Below are 14,816 nucleotides of genomic sequence, written 5' to 3' on the forward strand. Positions count from 1 at the left end.
GATTTCAACCTGCCAACAAAGTTCAGAAATGCACAGAATCGAAGTCATTGGTTGAGGTGTAACTATGGGACTACGCTGGGTGCGATACCTGGCCTATTACTCTTTAATCACAAGCAAGGACAGATGCTTTCAATTAAGTAGTCTCAAGAAGGCATGGCTAGGCTAGAGCAGTTGCTCCCAACATGGCCATGGCCTCTGCTGCTCTGGAACAGCAAAACAGGCGGAGCAATGCCCACGTATTGACTCCAGGGACGTCATTTTACCAAAATGCCAGGGGTAGCGGAAGTAACATCACACGACCCTTGACCCCTGATGACACCACAGGAAGTGATGTCATTTGACCCCACCCCGAAGTGATATCGTGGGAAGCGATGGAACACAACCTTTCACCTGTTGACAAAACAGGAATTGGCATCACATAACATTGTACACTACAAAAAATATGGTTACGGTATCACTATAATGTGATGTACATTTCATACAAGAATAGATCGCCATATGCATCGTTAAGCTCAGTGTGTATAGGCCCTTAGTAATAAATTACTGTGAATGCAAGCAGAGGTCCATGACCAAATGGTAATGATGTGTTATTATATAGCACTTACGCTTAGGCGCTTTATATAGAAAACATATACACCCAATATCACCCAACCTGTGTTGGTACTCATTTATCGACCTCAGAAGGATGAAAGGCTGAGTTGAGGCGTTTAAGAACATACTAAATCAGTGCCTCACCCCCTGCAGTGTGCCTGAAATAAACCTTTAATGAGTCTAGCAATTATTGTATAGAATTCCAGAAAGACAAATTATTTGGTATTCCTATTCTTTCTTATTTCGGGTCACTGCTCAAAGTGTTAGACTTGTGGCACTCCTGTTCTTATTTTTCTTTTTTAAGGGACCTGAACAAGAAAGCCAGCCACTCCAGAAGTAAAGCGCCACATGGTCCTGGCTGCAACCCAGGAGCTTGCATTACAAAAAACAAAAAACAACCCGCCCCAAAAAAACCTAAAAAACCCCCAAAAGAACTATTTTTTTTAAAGAGGTCGCAAGGGAGACCACAGAGGTCGCAAGGGAGACCTCAGAGGTCACAGTTACAACCTCTGGCGACCCCTAAATGACGTCCCTGATTGACTCATACGCATCAGACTAGCTCTGTACAGGAGCAATGCCTCGCTGCAAGACTGCACTCAATTTTGCATGGGTTTCACAGGTAAGCGCTGCTCCACTAGTCCCTAGTGGAAGTGCACCAATTGACATTAGGAAATGGCTGCCAATACCCAGTAAGGCTCACAGCCAGCTACACAAGGTTCTCTGCAAGAAAAAACAAGGGGCCTAATGGCACTGTGGTAGACACAGGGCACACATTCTGTTTGTTTCCTGGAGTTCATGGGTTAGGGTGCTTCAGGGGGGGCCGGGGTAAACCAGTTAGAGAAAAGGAGACACACTATGCTGTCACGCCAGAGTGGATTTCCGGCCTGACACTCTGAATCAAGAGCAAGTAGGTCCCAATCTCGCGAGTACATGCTGAAGCGTTCCTCTCTGCAGAGAACCACTCTAGGAACAGATCAGGGCCTTTACGCTGCTAACATGTGTGTTGCAAAACGCTGGCACACTGAACGAGCAGATAGGCTTGCAAAATCATTTCCCTTGCACGAGCCGAGTAAGGGGGCGGAGGGTGGGGGTGAAAGAAGAGTCAGCGCTATAGCAGCCCTATTTAGGAAAGAGGAACAGTAACATTGAGGTGCTTCTAATATTATGTGGAGTAAACTAGGAGCAGGCACAGTTCAGCTTCACTTCGGCATATTCCTAAAAGACAAGATATGTATTTCCAATGAAACATTAATGGCATGTACTCACGATGTACAAGTTAATGGGTCTGCCTTCAGCTCTTAGTGACCCACTGCTATGCGGGTTTTTATGACCCCCCCTATATATTGGAGTGCGAGGCTATCTACCGCCTCTACTCCCACAGATGCACATGAATAGGTGCATTGGGGTTTCAAGACTGTGCCCCAAGCGGTCCACCCACCCCAATGCCTCCCCGCTGTGCTGTTCTTGCAGTGCACCCAGATTACACTTGTCACCGCTGAACGCCCACGCAACATGAATGTTCTGCTCTTGGGAGCGACTTTATTCTTGTGTGGAGAGATTCCATTCACTTCATTATTTGTATTTTGGCTGCGATTTTCGCCCTCACAAATGATTTTCTCCTCATTTGTTGCAGTTCAAATCCCCGCTTGTCTACAATTTGTTTATGATAATGATCCTTTCCTTTTCCCTTCTCTCGAACGTTTCCGGAGAGAGTAATGGAAATGTTTGTTTGGAGAAAAAAAAACTGCTAATAAAATACAACAACAACAATAATATGATAGAAGCATCAATCAGCAGATCAGAGGCGTTGCTAGGGGGGGGGGCTAAGGGGGCTATAGCCCCTGGTCTTTTGGTTGTAGCCTGGATAGAATATTAGGAGCTTCAGCCAAAAGACTAGCTAGCCCCCAGTCTCAACAGTTCCGACATCAGAATAGCCCCGGGTCTTTTCCAGACCTAGCAACACCCCTGCGGCAGATCCAATATAGAGGATGGTTCCAGTAGCCAAAGCAATGCAAATAGAAACTCAAGTCAGAAGTCGAAGATAGTTCAACTACTTCTGAAGAATAGAATTGCCCCGATGGGGGCGAGTTGCTAAAGGGACATTTGGGATTTGATCCCGAGATAAAAGAAATACGAGGGGTAGTCAATGGGAAGGGGGCTGTACCAGTAAGAACTGAAAAATGGGAAAGAGTCCCAAAAGCAAAGACAAACTCCCGGACCAGAGACCAAGCAATGAATGGGGCCAATGTCAGCCTTGCATCTTTATCTGGTGGACATGTTAGGAAAGGGGGGGAGGGTTGTATGATCATTAAGCGTTACAGCAGGGAATTCGTCGCACTATAGCCAATTTGGTGCACGACCTACTATACAAGGACACATTTCAGAGGATCATTTCAGGGCCCTCTGTTCGCAGCGTTATTTGAATGTATAACTATTTTGGTTAGTTGTTAAAACAGGAAAGACCAGTGCACTCATAGGCACTTACTCTTGGAACTCCTTGACCATGAGTTTTTCCTTCTGCAGGCACACCCACTCCTCCACCTGCGAGATGGACTCCTTTCTCTGCACAAGTCTCTCACTACCACTGGAGAGCAGGTCGTAGGTGAAGTCCACTTTCTTCACCCCACAAACCGGCGTTGACGGTGGGGCCGAGCCATGCTGGGGTAACGTTGAGAACTGGTCCACGTCCTCACTGGAGGAAGAAGTTGGGTCTCGCGGGCCGGCAAAAGTACCACCTTTGCCCTCGCCATCCCCACCCCGGTCTGGTCCGAGGAGGCTGTCGCTGGAGCTGTTCTGCTGGGACCTTGTGTCAGACAGGTGGGCAATCTCCAGGGACTCTGCACTTTTGGCGTGCTCCCCATTTTGGGTCAGCGTGGAGCGGGTGAAATCTTCGTAGCTGGTGTACAACCCATCCTGTGCAGAGTTGGCGAGGTTGTTCAGGTGCCCCATTCTGCCGGAGAAAGAAGAGGACACAATTTAGGAGCTACCAAACTTTGATGGCAGAGGAGTAATATAATGGTAATGTTGAACATTTGTGTAGCACACAATACAAGCTAAAGTGCCTCTGTCACTTCAATAAGAAGTCTTTTTATCCCACTCAATGTACGTCAGTTATTTTTTGGGTCACCCCTACCAGAATCCATACCACTTACTTGCAGGGTTAAACACAGAGAGGAAGGATAGCTCAGGGGCAACGCGTTTGTCTTGGACGCAACGCAACACATGTTCGAGCTTGTTATAAAAGAACAATTATAATTATATCTATATTGGGCTCTCAAATTCTTGGTATATCAGAAATATTTGCTGGTGGACCAAATTTTCATACAGTGTCCAATGAGTAAGACAAATTAGGGAAAGCAACTCATGGCTAGGGTTTCCACTATTACAGCTAGGTAGCTATGCAATGTGTTGCCATTGTGCGCGGTCTGATGTACAGTAATAACGCATCTGCATATGTAACCAAGACAATCTCATGCAACAGCGGCTCGATGCCCGTGGGCTGCTAGTGCGCTTTACAAATACAAATAAATAAATAATCCATCCACACATCCCTCGGAATGGAAAGCATCCCCGGCGGGCAGCATGAGATCACCACACCCATGGCACAGGCAAATGGCACTTGCATGTAGTATTGCATTTTCTCCCATTTGTTGCATCTATTATTTTATTTGCTCTTACTTGTTGTTATTGTCTGCCACAACCAGCGCAGAATGGTTCATGGCGCGTATCCAGCCGTTCATATCCTCCTGTGTATCTGCGCCAAAGTAGTACGTCCGCATGCCAGGGTGCTCTGCCTAAAGACACAGATGGAGACTGGTGATGAGTGGGCAGGGCGGGTGCGTGGGGCAGTGCCACTGTTGGCACATACGGAAGTAGATGGATTGATCATTTTATTTTTGGTGGAATCGTTTTTCTTCTCGACTTTTTCTGCTCGAATTTCCACCCAAAAATGTAGCTGATGAGTTGGAGTCAGGCAATATTGGTGGGGTTGTGGACGGCATGTAAGGGCAGTGGAGGTGGGGGTGCAAAGGGGTCTCCCCCTGCTTTCTATAAAAATAATGAGGAAACAAATGATTTGACCAACAAAAAAAAAAGATCCATAGACATACAACAGCCAAATGCCCATTTCTAGGAGTGCCAGAAAAGCAGATGGCGCCATTATTGAAATGAGGAAAATGCAGAGATCTTGGACACAACACCACCAGGGGATGTTGCTAGAAGAAGGAAATACAGAATGAAAAAGATGAGAGCATTTACCAGCTGGAGAAAGGGGGCAAATGTACGTACAAAATAGTTCCTGTTACCGCCACCTGGGAAGATCTCTGCCTTCCCCACACCTTGATCATTTTATTACGCAAACCAAAACAAGACCAGAGTCTGTGGACAACCCACTCCGAGCACCGAATCCATGGAGACCAGCTTGCAGCAGAAAAAAGGACACCACCCTTTGCTAACTGCTCATTTGTATTGTATTGTATTGGGTTATTTATATAGCGTTCTTTCCCCTTTTGTATGGGCTTTGTTGTTGGAACACCCTCGGTGACCGCAGTCAGTGTGGTGGAGGTTCTAAGAGTTTAGTTTAAGAGATGCTTGTGTGCATTTTCGCCGGCATAGGGCTTCGGCGGCTGGCTAAGCTAATTCACTAACCACATCCCACCGGGGGGGGGGGGGGGGGGGGGGGGGGACTACTTTGGTCTCCAATGTTACCCTATATCTCATACCTCTAACTACCCCATAGTGAATTAAAGCTGCTTTATGGCATGGGGAATATTGAAAGAGGCCAGAATCTGCGGTCAGTGAGCGATGGAAAGACATCAGAAGAACGCGTCCTGCTAAGGGTGTGGCAGAGAAGAGAAACAGGGAGTCACACTGGATAGTGCCAGGGCAGGAGCTACAGCCAGAGTGCCTGGGGGAGATGCCAAGGTGTATCTGACAGGGGAGATCCGCAAATAGTGTTGGGTCAGTGGTGTCAGTGCGACGACAGAGGAGATGCCCAGAGAGACCAGGGTGTGAAGTCAGTGTGACAGGCAAATGCTACAGAGAGGGCAGGCTCTGCAGCGAGTGTGTTAGGGTAGAGAGCCAGAGATGTCTGTGTTGGCAACTAGTGGGACAGGGGCAGGTCTGGCTCTTAAGACAGTGTGGCAGAGGAGATGCCTGGAGGCCCAGGCTAGGCTCTACAGCCAATGCGACAGGGTGGAGATCCAGAGGGCGCAGACCTTGCAACCAAGGTGCCATGGTGCACAGACACGGGGCACCCACCCTCAGCAGCCAGCATAAAAGGACAAAGAAACAAAAGGGGTCAGATGCTGCAGTCAGTGAAATGGGCACTGAGGGCCACGGGCGAGGGGCAGGAGAGCAGGAGGTCAGTGTGACAGAAGTCAAGGCAGTTCGACATGGGATAAAAGAAAAACTAGGAAAAGCCAATACAACAGAGTAGACACACATGGAAACAAGACTCTGCAGCCAGTGTGACAGGGTTGCGATGCAGTGAGCCATGCCCTGTAGCCAGTGTAACAAGGGAGGAAAGCAGCGAGTCATGCCCTGTAGCCAGTGTCATAGGGAGTGGAAGCAGTGGGCTATGTCCTGCAGCCAGAGTAACAGGGTAGAGAAGCAGTGAGCCATACCCTGCAGCCACTGTAACTGCAGAGAAGCAGTGAGCTATGCTCTGCAGCCAGTGAAACTGCAGAGAAGCAGCGAGCTATGCTCTGCAGCCAGTGAAACTGCAGAGAAGCCCAATGTAACTGTAGAGATGCAGTGAGCCATGCCCTATAGCCAGTGCAACAGGGTAGGGTAGCAGTGAGACATGTTCTGTAGTCAGTGCTACAGGGAAGGGAAGCAGAGAGACATGCTTGCATGCCATTGTAATAGGGTATATAAAACAGGAAGCCATGCTCTGCAGCCAGTGTAATTGCAGTGAAGCAGTGAGCTATGCCCTACAGCCAATGTAACTGTAGAGAAGCAGTGAGTTATGCCCTGAAGCCAGTGCAACAGGGTAAAGAATCTGTCAGCCGTGCCCTGCAGCTAATGCAACAGAGTAGGGAAGCAGTGAGACATGTCCTGTAGCCAGTGTTATAGGGCATGGAAGCAGTGAGCTGTCCTGCAGCCAGTGTGACAGGGTAGAGGTGCAGTGAGCTATGCCCTGCAGCCAGTGTGATGGGGTATGGACGCTGTGAGCCATGCCCTGTAGCCAGTGTAATAGGGCATGGAAGCAGTGAGCTGTCTCACAGCCAGTTTAACAGGGTAGAGAAGCAGGGAAAGAAGACACTGCAGCCAGTGTGACATGGTAGAGATGCAGTAAGCCATGCCCTGTAGCCGGTGTAACAAGGGAGGAAAGCAGCGAGTCATGCCCTGTAGCCAGTGTTATAGGGCATGGAAGCAGTGAGCTATGCCCTGCAGCCAGTGTGATGGGGTATGGACGTTGTGAGCCATGCCCTGTAGCTAGTGCAATAGGGTAGGGAAGCAGTGAGACATGTCCTGTAGCCAGTGTTATAGGGCATGGAAGCAGTGAGCTATGCCCTGCAGCCAGTGTGATGGGGTATGGACGTTGTGAGCCATGCCCTGTAGCTAGTGCAATAGGGTAGGGAAGCAGTGAGACATGTCCTGTAGCCAGTGTTATAGGGCATGGAAGCAGTGAGCTGTCCTGCAGCCAGTGTGACAGGGTAGAGATGCAGTGAGCCATGCCCTGTAGCCAGTGGTATAGGGCGTGGAAGCAGTGGGCTACGTCCTGCAGCCAGTGAGACGGGGTAGAGAAGCAGTGAGCCATACCCTGCAGCGAGTGTAACTGTAGAGAAGCACCGAGTTATGCCCTGCAGCCAGTGTAACAGGGTAGAGAAGCTGTGAGCCATGCCCTGTAGCCAGTGAGACAGGGTAGGGAAGCTGTGAGCCATGCCCTGCAGCCAGAGTAGCAGAAGTGAGCCTTAGAATTAGAGAGGCTGGTCTCCACTGCAATGAGTGTTGTGCCCAGAGAGAAACCCGGAGAGGTGAGTGCTCTGAAGGCCATATACCAAGGAGGAAACCAGAGTCCTGAGAAGCCAGGGCACCTAAGCACTGTGGATGCTGGCCTGCCCCGCAGGCACCACTCTCCTTCCTTTGCAGTAGTCAATCACCTCCTGAGTGTGCCCTTTCCTGGGCATTTGAAGGCTGTTTCACCTGCCCAGTTGTCCCATGCCCTGCTTCCACTCTGTATTAACCCTTGAGAGTGGGAAGATGGAGCACGAGTGAGAGAAAAATGCAGAGGCAGAGCGGGGCAAGTGAGAGGGCAGGGGGCACGGCTGGGAACGGGTATAGAACGTATGCCCTCACCCATTACCCCAGGATGGCAAGCTAGCAGCTGACCTTACCTTGAAGGTGAATTTGCGGTTCTTGGCCTCTCGAGGGCCCGCGGGTAAAATCTCATAGCTGGGTAGGAGGATACTGCCCAGCACGGTCTCCTCGCGGCTGTCTGCAGGGGGGGAAAAATAATAATAATAATAATAATAATTAGGCTTTTATATAGCGCTACAAACCCTCAGGTATCTGAGCGCTGCTTATTATTACCCACGGTGTGTGGTGCTCATTTATCGACCTCGGAAGGATGAAAGGCTGAGTTTGGCCCCGCCGGGATTCGAACCTGCGTTAACAGGCTCTGCACGGGTGTCAAAGCGGGCGCTCTACTCGCTGTGCCACTTGACCGGCTAAGTCCGGCAACCCCAGACATGTTCCAAAAGAGTGTCAAGCAAGAGAATGCAGGCTAGGGGTTGTTAGGGAGAGGGGGTCAGTGGGGGGAGGACTGGCATAAGAGGGGTGGCCTCGCCAACAGGTAAGGTATCTGAAATCTAGGAGAGAGCCTTACATACAGCGAACACGTGCAGAATGCGTAAATGCGTCACAGCGAGTGACCCTCTGCGTGCACTGCTCTCCTTGGCGTCTTCCGTTAGCAGCAGCCGCGAGGCGTGCGCACATCAGGTTTCCTCCTAAAGGGTGGAATTCGGGGCGACTGGGAGGGGCTCTGAGATGGTGCGCGAGTGAAGCAGCTCATTTGGGGGCAGTGGCAGAAGAGAGAGAGAACTTACCCCGATAATAGAACAAGCAGAAGTCGGAGAGCACAAACCACCGCCTCTTCCAGAGCCGCAGGCCGGCGCTATCCTGTGAGGAGAAATAGAACAAGTTTAGTAACGGCAGTGGTTGGAAGGTTTCGAATTGATCGTATAATAATAATAATAATAATAATAAAAATAATAATAATAATTTGGCATTTATATAGCGCTACGAACCGTCAGGCATCTGAGCGCTGCTTATTATTACCCACGGTGTGTGGTGCTCATTTATCAACCTCAGAAGGATGAAAGGCTGAGTTTGGCTCTGACCAGTATTCGAGGGCATAGCTCTGGGCAACCTACCAGGGCATCTTTTTTCAGCCGGCCAATCCTTTACAGAAAGGGATAGGCAATATGCAAATGAGACATGGTGATGGTCTCGCCAGAAGGGGGAGTGAGCCGGAATGCATGGGCCACATGCCTTCTGCAGGAGACCACATGCAACCCCAGACATGTTCCAGCCTCACTGGTAATCCTCTGTGAGATGTAGCTTGGGTTTCGGGGCACACGTATGAGCAGACCCGCCCCTCTCAGGGGGGCATTTGCTAAACTGAAGGTTGATGGCTGAAATTGAAAGCCTTCCAGCCACCTACATTTACTTTTGCGCCTGCGGGTTTGCACACATCCTTTAGGGTTTTTTAAGTCTCGGGTGGGGGGGGACACAGTGATAATAACCCTTTGGTAGTTCTGTACGCACATCTTCGCTGGAACTCTTACACCAGGAGAGAGTTATATTCTCCGCGCTGGCCGTCGCTCTTCAGTGATGGGGGCCTGGGTGCAGCTTGGTCCCAACAAAGATGTGCCTGTCAATCACTCATTCCCCAAATCCACGAACAGGGCCACTTGTGATGTCTACTGCCCTCAGTGCCAGACTCCTGCAGGCTCTAAACTAAATGTGCACCTCATGTGCTTAAGCAGAGGAGTGGGAGGTTGGGAGGGGGGGCAGAGGGTGCTCAGGCTGCCCATGATCCCTCGATATGTTGGCTTGATAAGCAAGTAAGAGAATGCACATTTGGCCAAGTGCCAATTCTGTCCTACTCCCATTACCATGGGTTATTTAGTCCATGCCGGGCTTTCTACGAATCCTGCCTTTTCAATATCCCCTGCAATGCTAACCTGTAACTGGGTGGTCTTTCAAAAATAGGGGATATTTGAAATAACACTTGTCTTTCACCCTTAGTACCACACCTGTAATGAATCCCTAAATCTTGCTGAGCCGGCGGGGGTCTGTCCCTCTGATTGAATAGTCACAATCGAGACCCCTCGCCTGGCTCCTAAATCTTCAATACAACTTAATAGCAGACTCCATGTGGCTCAACCCGGTTGGATTTTGCACGTAGGAAAAGGCACCATGACTTCCAGTTGGGTGCTCCTCTTAACATGTTCTGCTTTACCTATATATATATATATATATATATATGGGATACATTACTCACCGTAATCGTATTTCTGATGCTTGTATCTGCTTAGATTCACATGCTGTGCATAGGCCGACATCTAGTGGAAGCTGCGGAGTATTACAGTTTGTTTTTCGAAAGTCGAAAATGGGCGTCGACACAGGCGTGCCAGTAATACTATCCCTAGTGTGACGTCCACTGTACCCAAGATCCCTCACGCGTGTAGGATCCTCAGATTGTATTTTTTCTGACATGAGGAAGCATGAGGAGTAGCGTGAGTACAGATAATCCAAGCAGATAAACAGAAAGGTAAGACTACAAGCAATCATGCGCCTTCTCTCGGAGGGGAGGAAGGGTGGGTCGCATGTGAATCTAAGCAGATACAAGCATCAGAAATACGATTACGGTGAGTAATGTATCCCTTCTGAGGCTTGTGGAATCTGCTTAGATCACATGCTGTGCATAGATTAGCGAGCAGTACCAGAAGAAGGAGGTGGGATGTGAGAAGGGTCATGAGCAAACAGGTGTCTTAGAACCGCTTGTCCCACTTGTGTATCTGTCTTGGAATGAGTGTCAATGCAGTAATGCTGAGTAAAAGTGTGAATAGAGCTCCAAGTAGCCGCTTTGCAAATGGTGTCGAGGGGAACATTTGCAATGAAAGCCAGAGTGGCACCAATGCCTCTAGTAGAGTGGGCCCTTGGCGTAAAAGGCAGAGTCTTTTCAGAAAGAGAGTAACACAGCTGTATACAGTTGATAATCCACTTCGAGATAGCGCCTTTAGAGACGCGATCCCCCTCTCTGCCTGTAGCTACGGAGACAAACAGTTGATCTGTTTTCCTTAGCGGTCTGGTCTTATTTACATAGTATAGGACCGCCCTACGCACATCTAGGGTGTGTAGTTTTACCTCAGCCGAGCTTTGTGGGTTTTTGAAGAAAGCCGGAAGCTCGATGGACTGGTTTACATGGAACTTGGATATGAATTTAGGTGAGAACCTAGGGTGTGTGCGTAAAACCAGTTTGTCCTTGTGGATAGTAAAGAAAGGATCTTGCACTGACAGAGCCTGAATCTCACTGACCCTTCTTATGGAGGTAATGGCTACTAAGAAGGCCGTTTTATAAGTCAGGTGTTTGAGACTACTTTTATGCATGGGTTCGAATGGGGGTCCCATGAGCTTAGCTAGCACCACGTTGAGGTCCCATCCTGGCGGTGGGTTCGAAATAGGAGGGTGAAGTCTCTTTACTCCTTCCATGAAGGCTTTAACCACTGGCACTTTCCACCACGAGACCTTGTTATGGGATGTGGTGTAAGCCGAGAGGGCTGCCAGGTGTACTTTCAGTGAGTTAAAAACCAACCCTGCATCCAGCAGGTGGAGCATGTATGTCACAACGTTGGAAGGAGTGCAATCAACCGGGTTGATTTGTTTATTCTGGCACCAGATAACGAATCTTTTCCACTTATCAAAGTAACAGTGCCTTGTATTTGGTTTCCTGGACTCCTTTAGAATGTCCATACACCTCTGTGGTAATTTGAGATGTCCAAACTCTATGACTTCAGGAGCCATGCTGCTAGGTTCATAGAGTTGGGTTCCTGATGCACTGTTTGACCCTGTTGCTGGGACAGTAGGTTGTACCAAGCTGGGAGTCTGATGGGTTCGCACACCGCCATCCTGCGTAGGTGTGGAAACCATGGTTGTCTCGCCCACATGGGAGCAACTAGGATGAGCGTCATCGATTCCTTGTTCATCTTGTACACCACCTTCCTGATGAGAGGAGTTGGTGGAAAAGCGTACGCAAACATCCCTGACCAGTTCATCCACAGGGCATTCCCTTGGGAGTCCGGTTGGGGGAACCTGGATGCAAATCCTGGGCATTGTTTGTTTTCGCTTGTGGCGAATAGGTCTATAGTGGGGAAACCCCACTGAGAGAAGAGATCTTCTACCACGTCTCTGTGAAGGACCCATTCGTGTTCTTCTGGGAGGGAGTCTCTGCTTAGAGCATCCGCTAGGGAATTGAGCTCCCCTGGAACATGTTGCGATGACAGGAAGATGTTCCGTCTGAGTGCCCATATCCAGATTTTCTGGGCAAGCTTGGACAGATTTGGTGAACGAGTCCCCCCTTGCTTGTTCAGATAGAACATGGCTGTCGTGCTGTCCGTCCTGATCTGCACCGACAAGTTCAGTAGATGGGGCTCGAACGCCTTTAGCGCTCGGAATACTGCCAGAAGCTCTAGCAGATTGATGTGGTTCTTGGCTACTGAGTGAGACCAGAGACCCTGAGCTGTGTGGTGGAGATGGTGAGCTCCCCACCCAGTCAGGCATGCATCTGTAGTTACCACGGCTTGTACTTCGGGATTGTAAAAGGGTTTCCCCTTTGCGAGATTCTCTCTTGTCCACCAGTGTAGGCTCTGTACGAGTGTTGGCGAAACGACCACTAGATCGTCCCAATGACCACTTGCCTGAGACCACTGTTTCGCCAACCATTCCTGCATGGGACGCATGCGCAGACGCGCGTGGGGGACCAGGTAAATGCATGACGCCATCATGCCCAGTAACCGCATAGCTTTGCGTACTGTTATCTGTTGACCTGACTGATAATGCGGAATTTGCAGAAGTATATTCCGAATTCTCTCTTCCGAAGGGAAGGTCAATCCTTTCTGAGTATCTAGGATAGCTCCTAGAAATTGTTTTGAGGTGCTTGGCACCAGACTTGACTTTTTCTCGTTGATAGAGAAGCCTAATTCGTGGAGGAGGTCGATAGTCCTCTGAATGTTTGACCTGCAAATTCCTGGGGTCTCCCCCGTTATGAGCCAGTCGTCCAGATAAGGGTACACCGGGATTGCTTCCCTGCGTAGGTGTGCAGCCGCCACCGCCAGTACCTTGGTGAATACCCTTGGTGCAGAAGCTATCCCGAAGGGCAGTACCTTGAATTGGTAGTGGCGACTGTCTACCTTGAAGCGTAAGTACTTTCTGTGCGCTGGGAGCATGGAAATATGAAAATAAGCATCTTTCATATCCAAGGTTGCCATGTAATCCCCCTTTTTTAGGAGGGGGATTACCTCTTGTAGCGTGGTCATACGGAATTTTTGGGGCTTGACATACTTGTTGGCAGGCCGCAAGTCTAATACTGGGCGCATTGTCAAATCTTTCTTTGGCACAAGGAAGTAAGTTGAATAGATACCCTTGTTTACCTGGTGTCCTGGGACGAGTTCTATCGCGTCCTTTTCTAGCAGAATGGCGATCTCCTCGAGAAGGATCCTTTGATGCTCTAGGGAGTGCACTCTTTGTCGTGGAGGATGGTTCCGGGGACGCTGCAGTAGTTCTATACAATATCCTGCGGATACTGTTGACAGCACCCATCTGTCTGAGGTGATCCCTTCCCAAGCCTGGGTGAAGGTGGAAATGCGTCCCCCTACTGGGGTTGCGTGGCAAGGGACCCTGAACTGAGCGTCACTGTTTTGGTGGAGGCGTGCCACCTCCCTTGTTGGGGCTGCCTCTGCCTCTTCCACGACCTCTCTTGTTACCCCTGCCGTAACTCTGGGTAGACTGCTGGTTGTTATTCCATTGTGTACCCTGTCCCTGGGCATAGTTGCCTCTTTGTGAATTTTGTCCGCGTGGGCGACGAAAATTACTGTTCCCCCTCTGGTTAGGGGGTTTGTTGGTAAGCTGGCCAAGGGATTTGAGAGTCTCATATTCATCTTTGGCATTTTTAAGTGCGTCTTCGACCGCTTTCCCAAACAATAGGTCGGGTTCCACTGGCTTGTCTATTAAAGAAGCCTGGGTTTCTGTCTTGAATCCCGACTGCCGTAACCACGCATGTCTTTTGATAACAGTACCTTCTGCTATCAATCTCCCTGCGTTGTCAGCGGCGTCGAAAGTTGCTTTTAAAATGCAACCAGACACGGCTCTCCCTTCTGCCGAGATCCGAGCCAGCTGGCCCTTTAATGGTTCTGGAGCAGAGGCAATGAGCGCCGCGACCTCTTCCCATTGATGGCAATTGTAACTAGCCAACAGGGTGGTGGAATTCGCAATCCTTGCTTGGTAGGCGGACGTTGAGGCTACCTTCCTGCCAAACCCGTAAAGTTTTTTGCTCTCCTTGTCGGGAGGAGCTTCTGATGAAGATAAGGGCGTGCCAGCCCTTTTTCTAGTGTTGGTAACCACTAGGGAATCTGGTTTAAGATGTCCCCTTATATACAGAGGGTCAGACTGGGCTGCCCGGAAAATCTTTTCAATTCTGGGGTTGACAGCTCTGGTGAGGTTCGGATTCACCAGGGAAGGATCTATTCTTCGTTGGATGGATTTGAGGATAGGGATGGTCTGAGCGACTGGTCTTCTCTCTCCTACAAACTCCTCCGCGAAGTCCCTTTCCTCCTGTACACCGTGGGTGTCGATGTGGAAGTGTTCCGCTGCTCGGGCGAGAACCTCGTTAAGGAGGGGCTGGTTATCAACTGGAGAGTCAGTAACTGGGGCTTCGCTTTGTACTGGGGAATCTGCTCTGTAAATTTCCTGCTCATCTTCTCCCTCCTCCAAGTCCTCATCCTCCGCATAGTAATCTGTCCCGGTTTGTTCTTCCATCATGTCCAACTCCTGGTCCTCTCTAGGGAAAACTTGTCCCTGGTAACTGGGGAGTGGAGTAGAATATGAAGTGGAGTAAGGCTGAACCTCGAAGGGTTCAGGTCTTTCGACCCGGGGCTTTTTACTTAGCGGGATGGGATCGGAGGAGCCTGAGGGTGTGGCCCCTTGAGGGTTATATGAAA

The 14,816-nt window shown here is 49.6% G+C and overlaps 1 protein-coding gene across 2 annotated transcripts in view; it reads right to left on the reverse strand.

Moving 5' to 3' along the window:
• Positions 1-14,816, reverse strand: part of LOC138526394 (pleckstrin homology domain-containing family A member 4-like) — a 291,575-nt gene that overhangs the window by 104,647 nt on the left and 172,112 nt on the right. For both annotated transcript variants that reach the window (XM_069637101.1, XM_069637089.1), the window contains exons 4-7: positions 8,643-8,715; positions 7,932-8,032; positions 4,270-4,385; positions 3,077-3,541 (exon numbers count right to left, since the gene is read on the reverse strand). In XM_069637101.1, the coding sequence (XP_069493202.1) occupies positions 3,077-3,541; positions 4,270-4,385; positions 7,932-8,032; positions 8,643-8,715 (755 nt within the window). The remainder of the gene's footprint in view (positions 1-3,076; positions 3,542-4,269; positions 4,386-7,931; positions 8,033-8,642; positions 8,716-14,816) is intronic.

Source organism: Ambystoma mexicanum, chromosome 1q (genome assembly GCF_040938575.1).
Source record: "Ambystoma mexicanum isolate Mex_15411 chromosome 1q, UKY_AmexF1_1, whole genome shotgun sequence".
Taxonomy (NCBI): Eukaryota; Metazoa; Chordata; class Amphibia; order Caudata; family Ambystomatidae; genus Ambystoma; species Ambystoma mexicanum.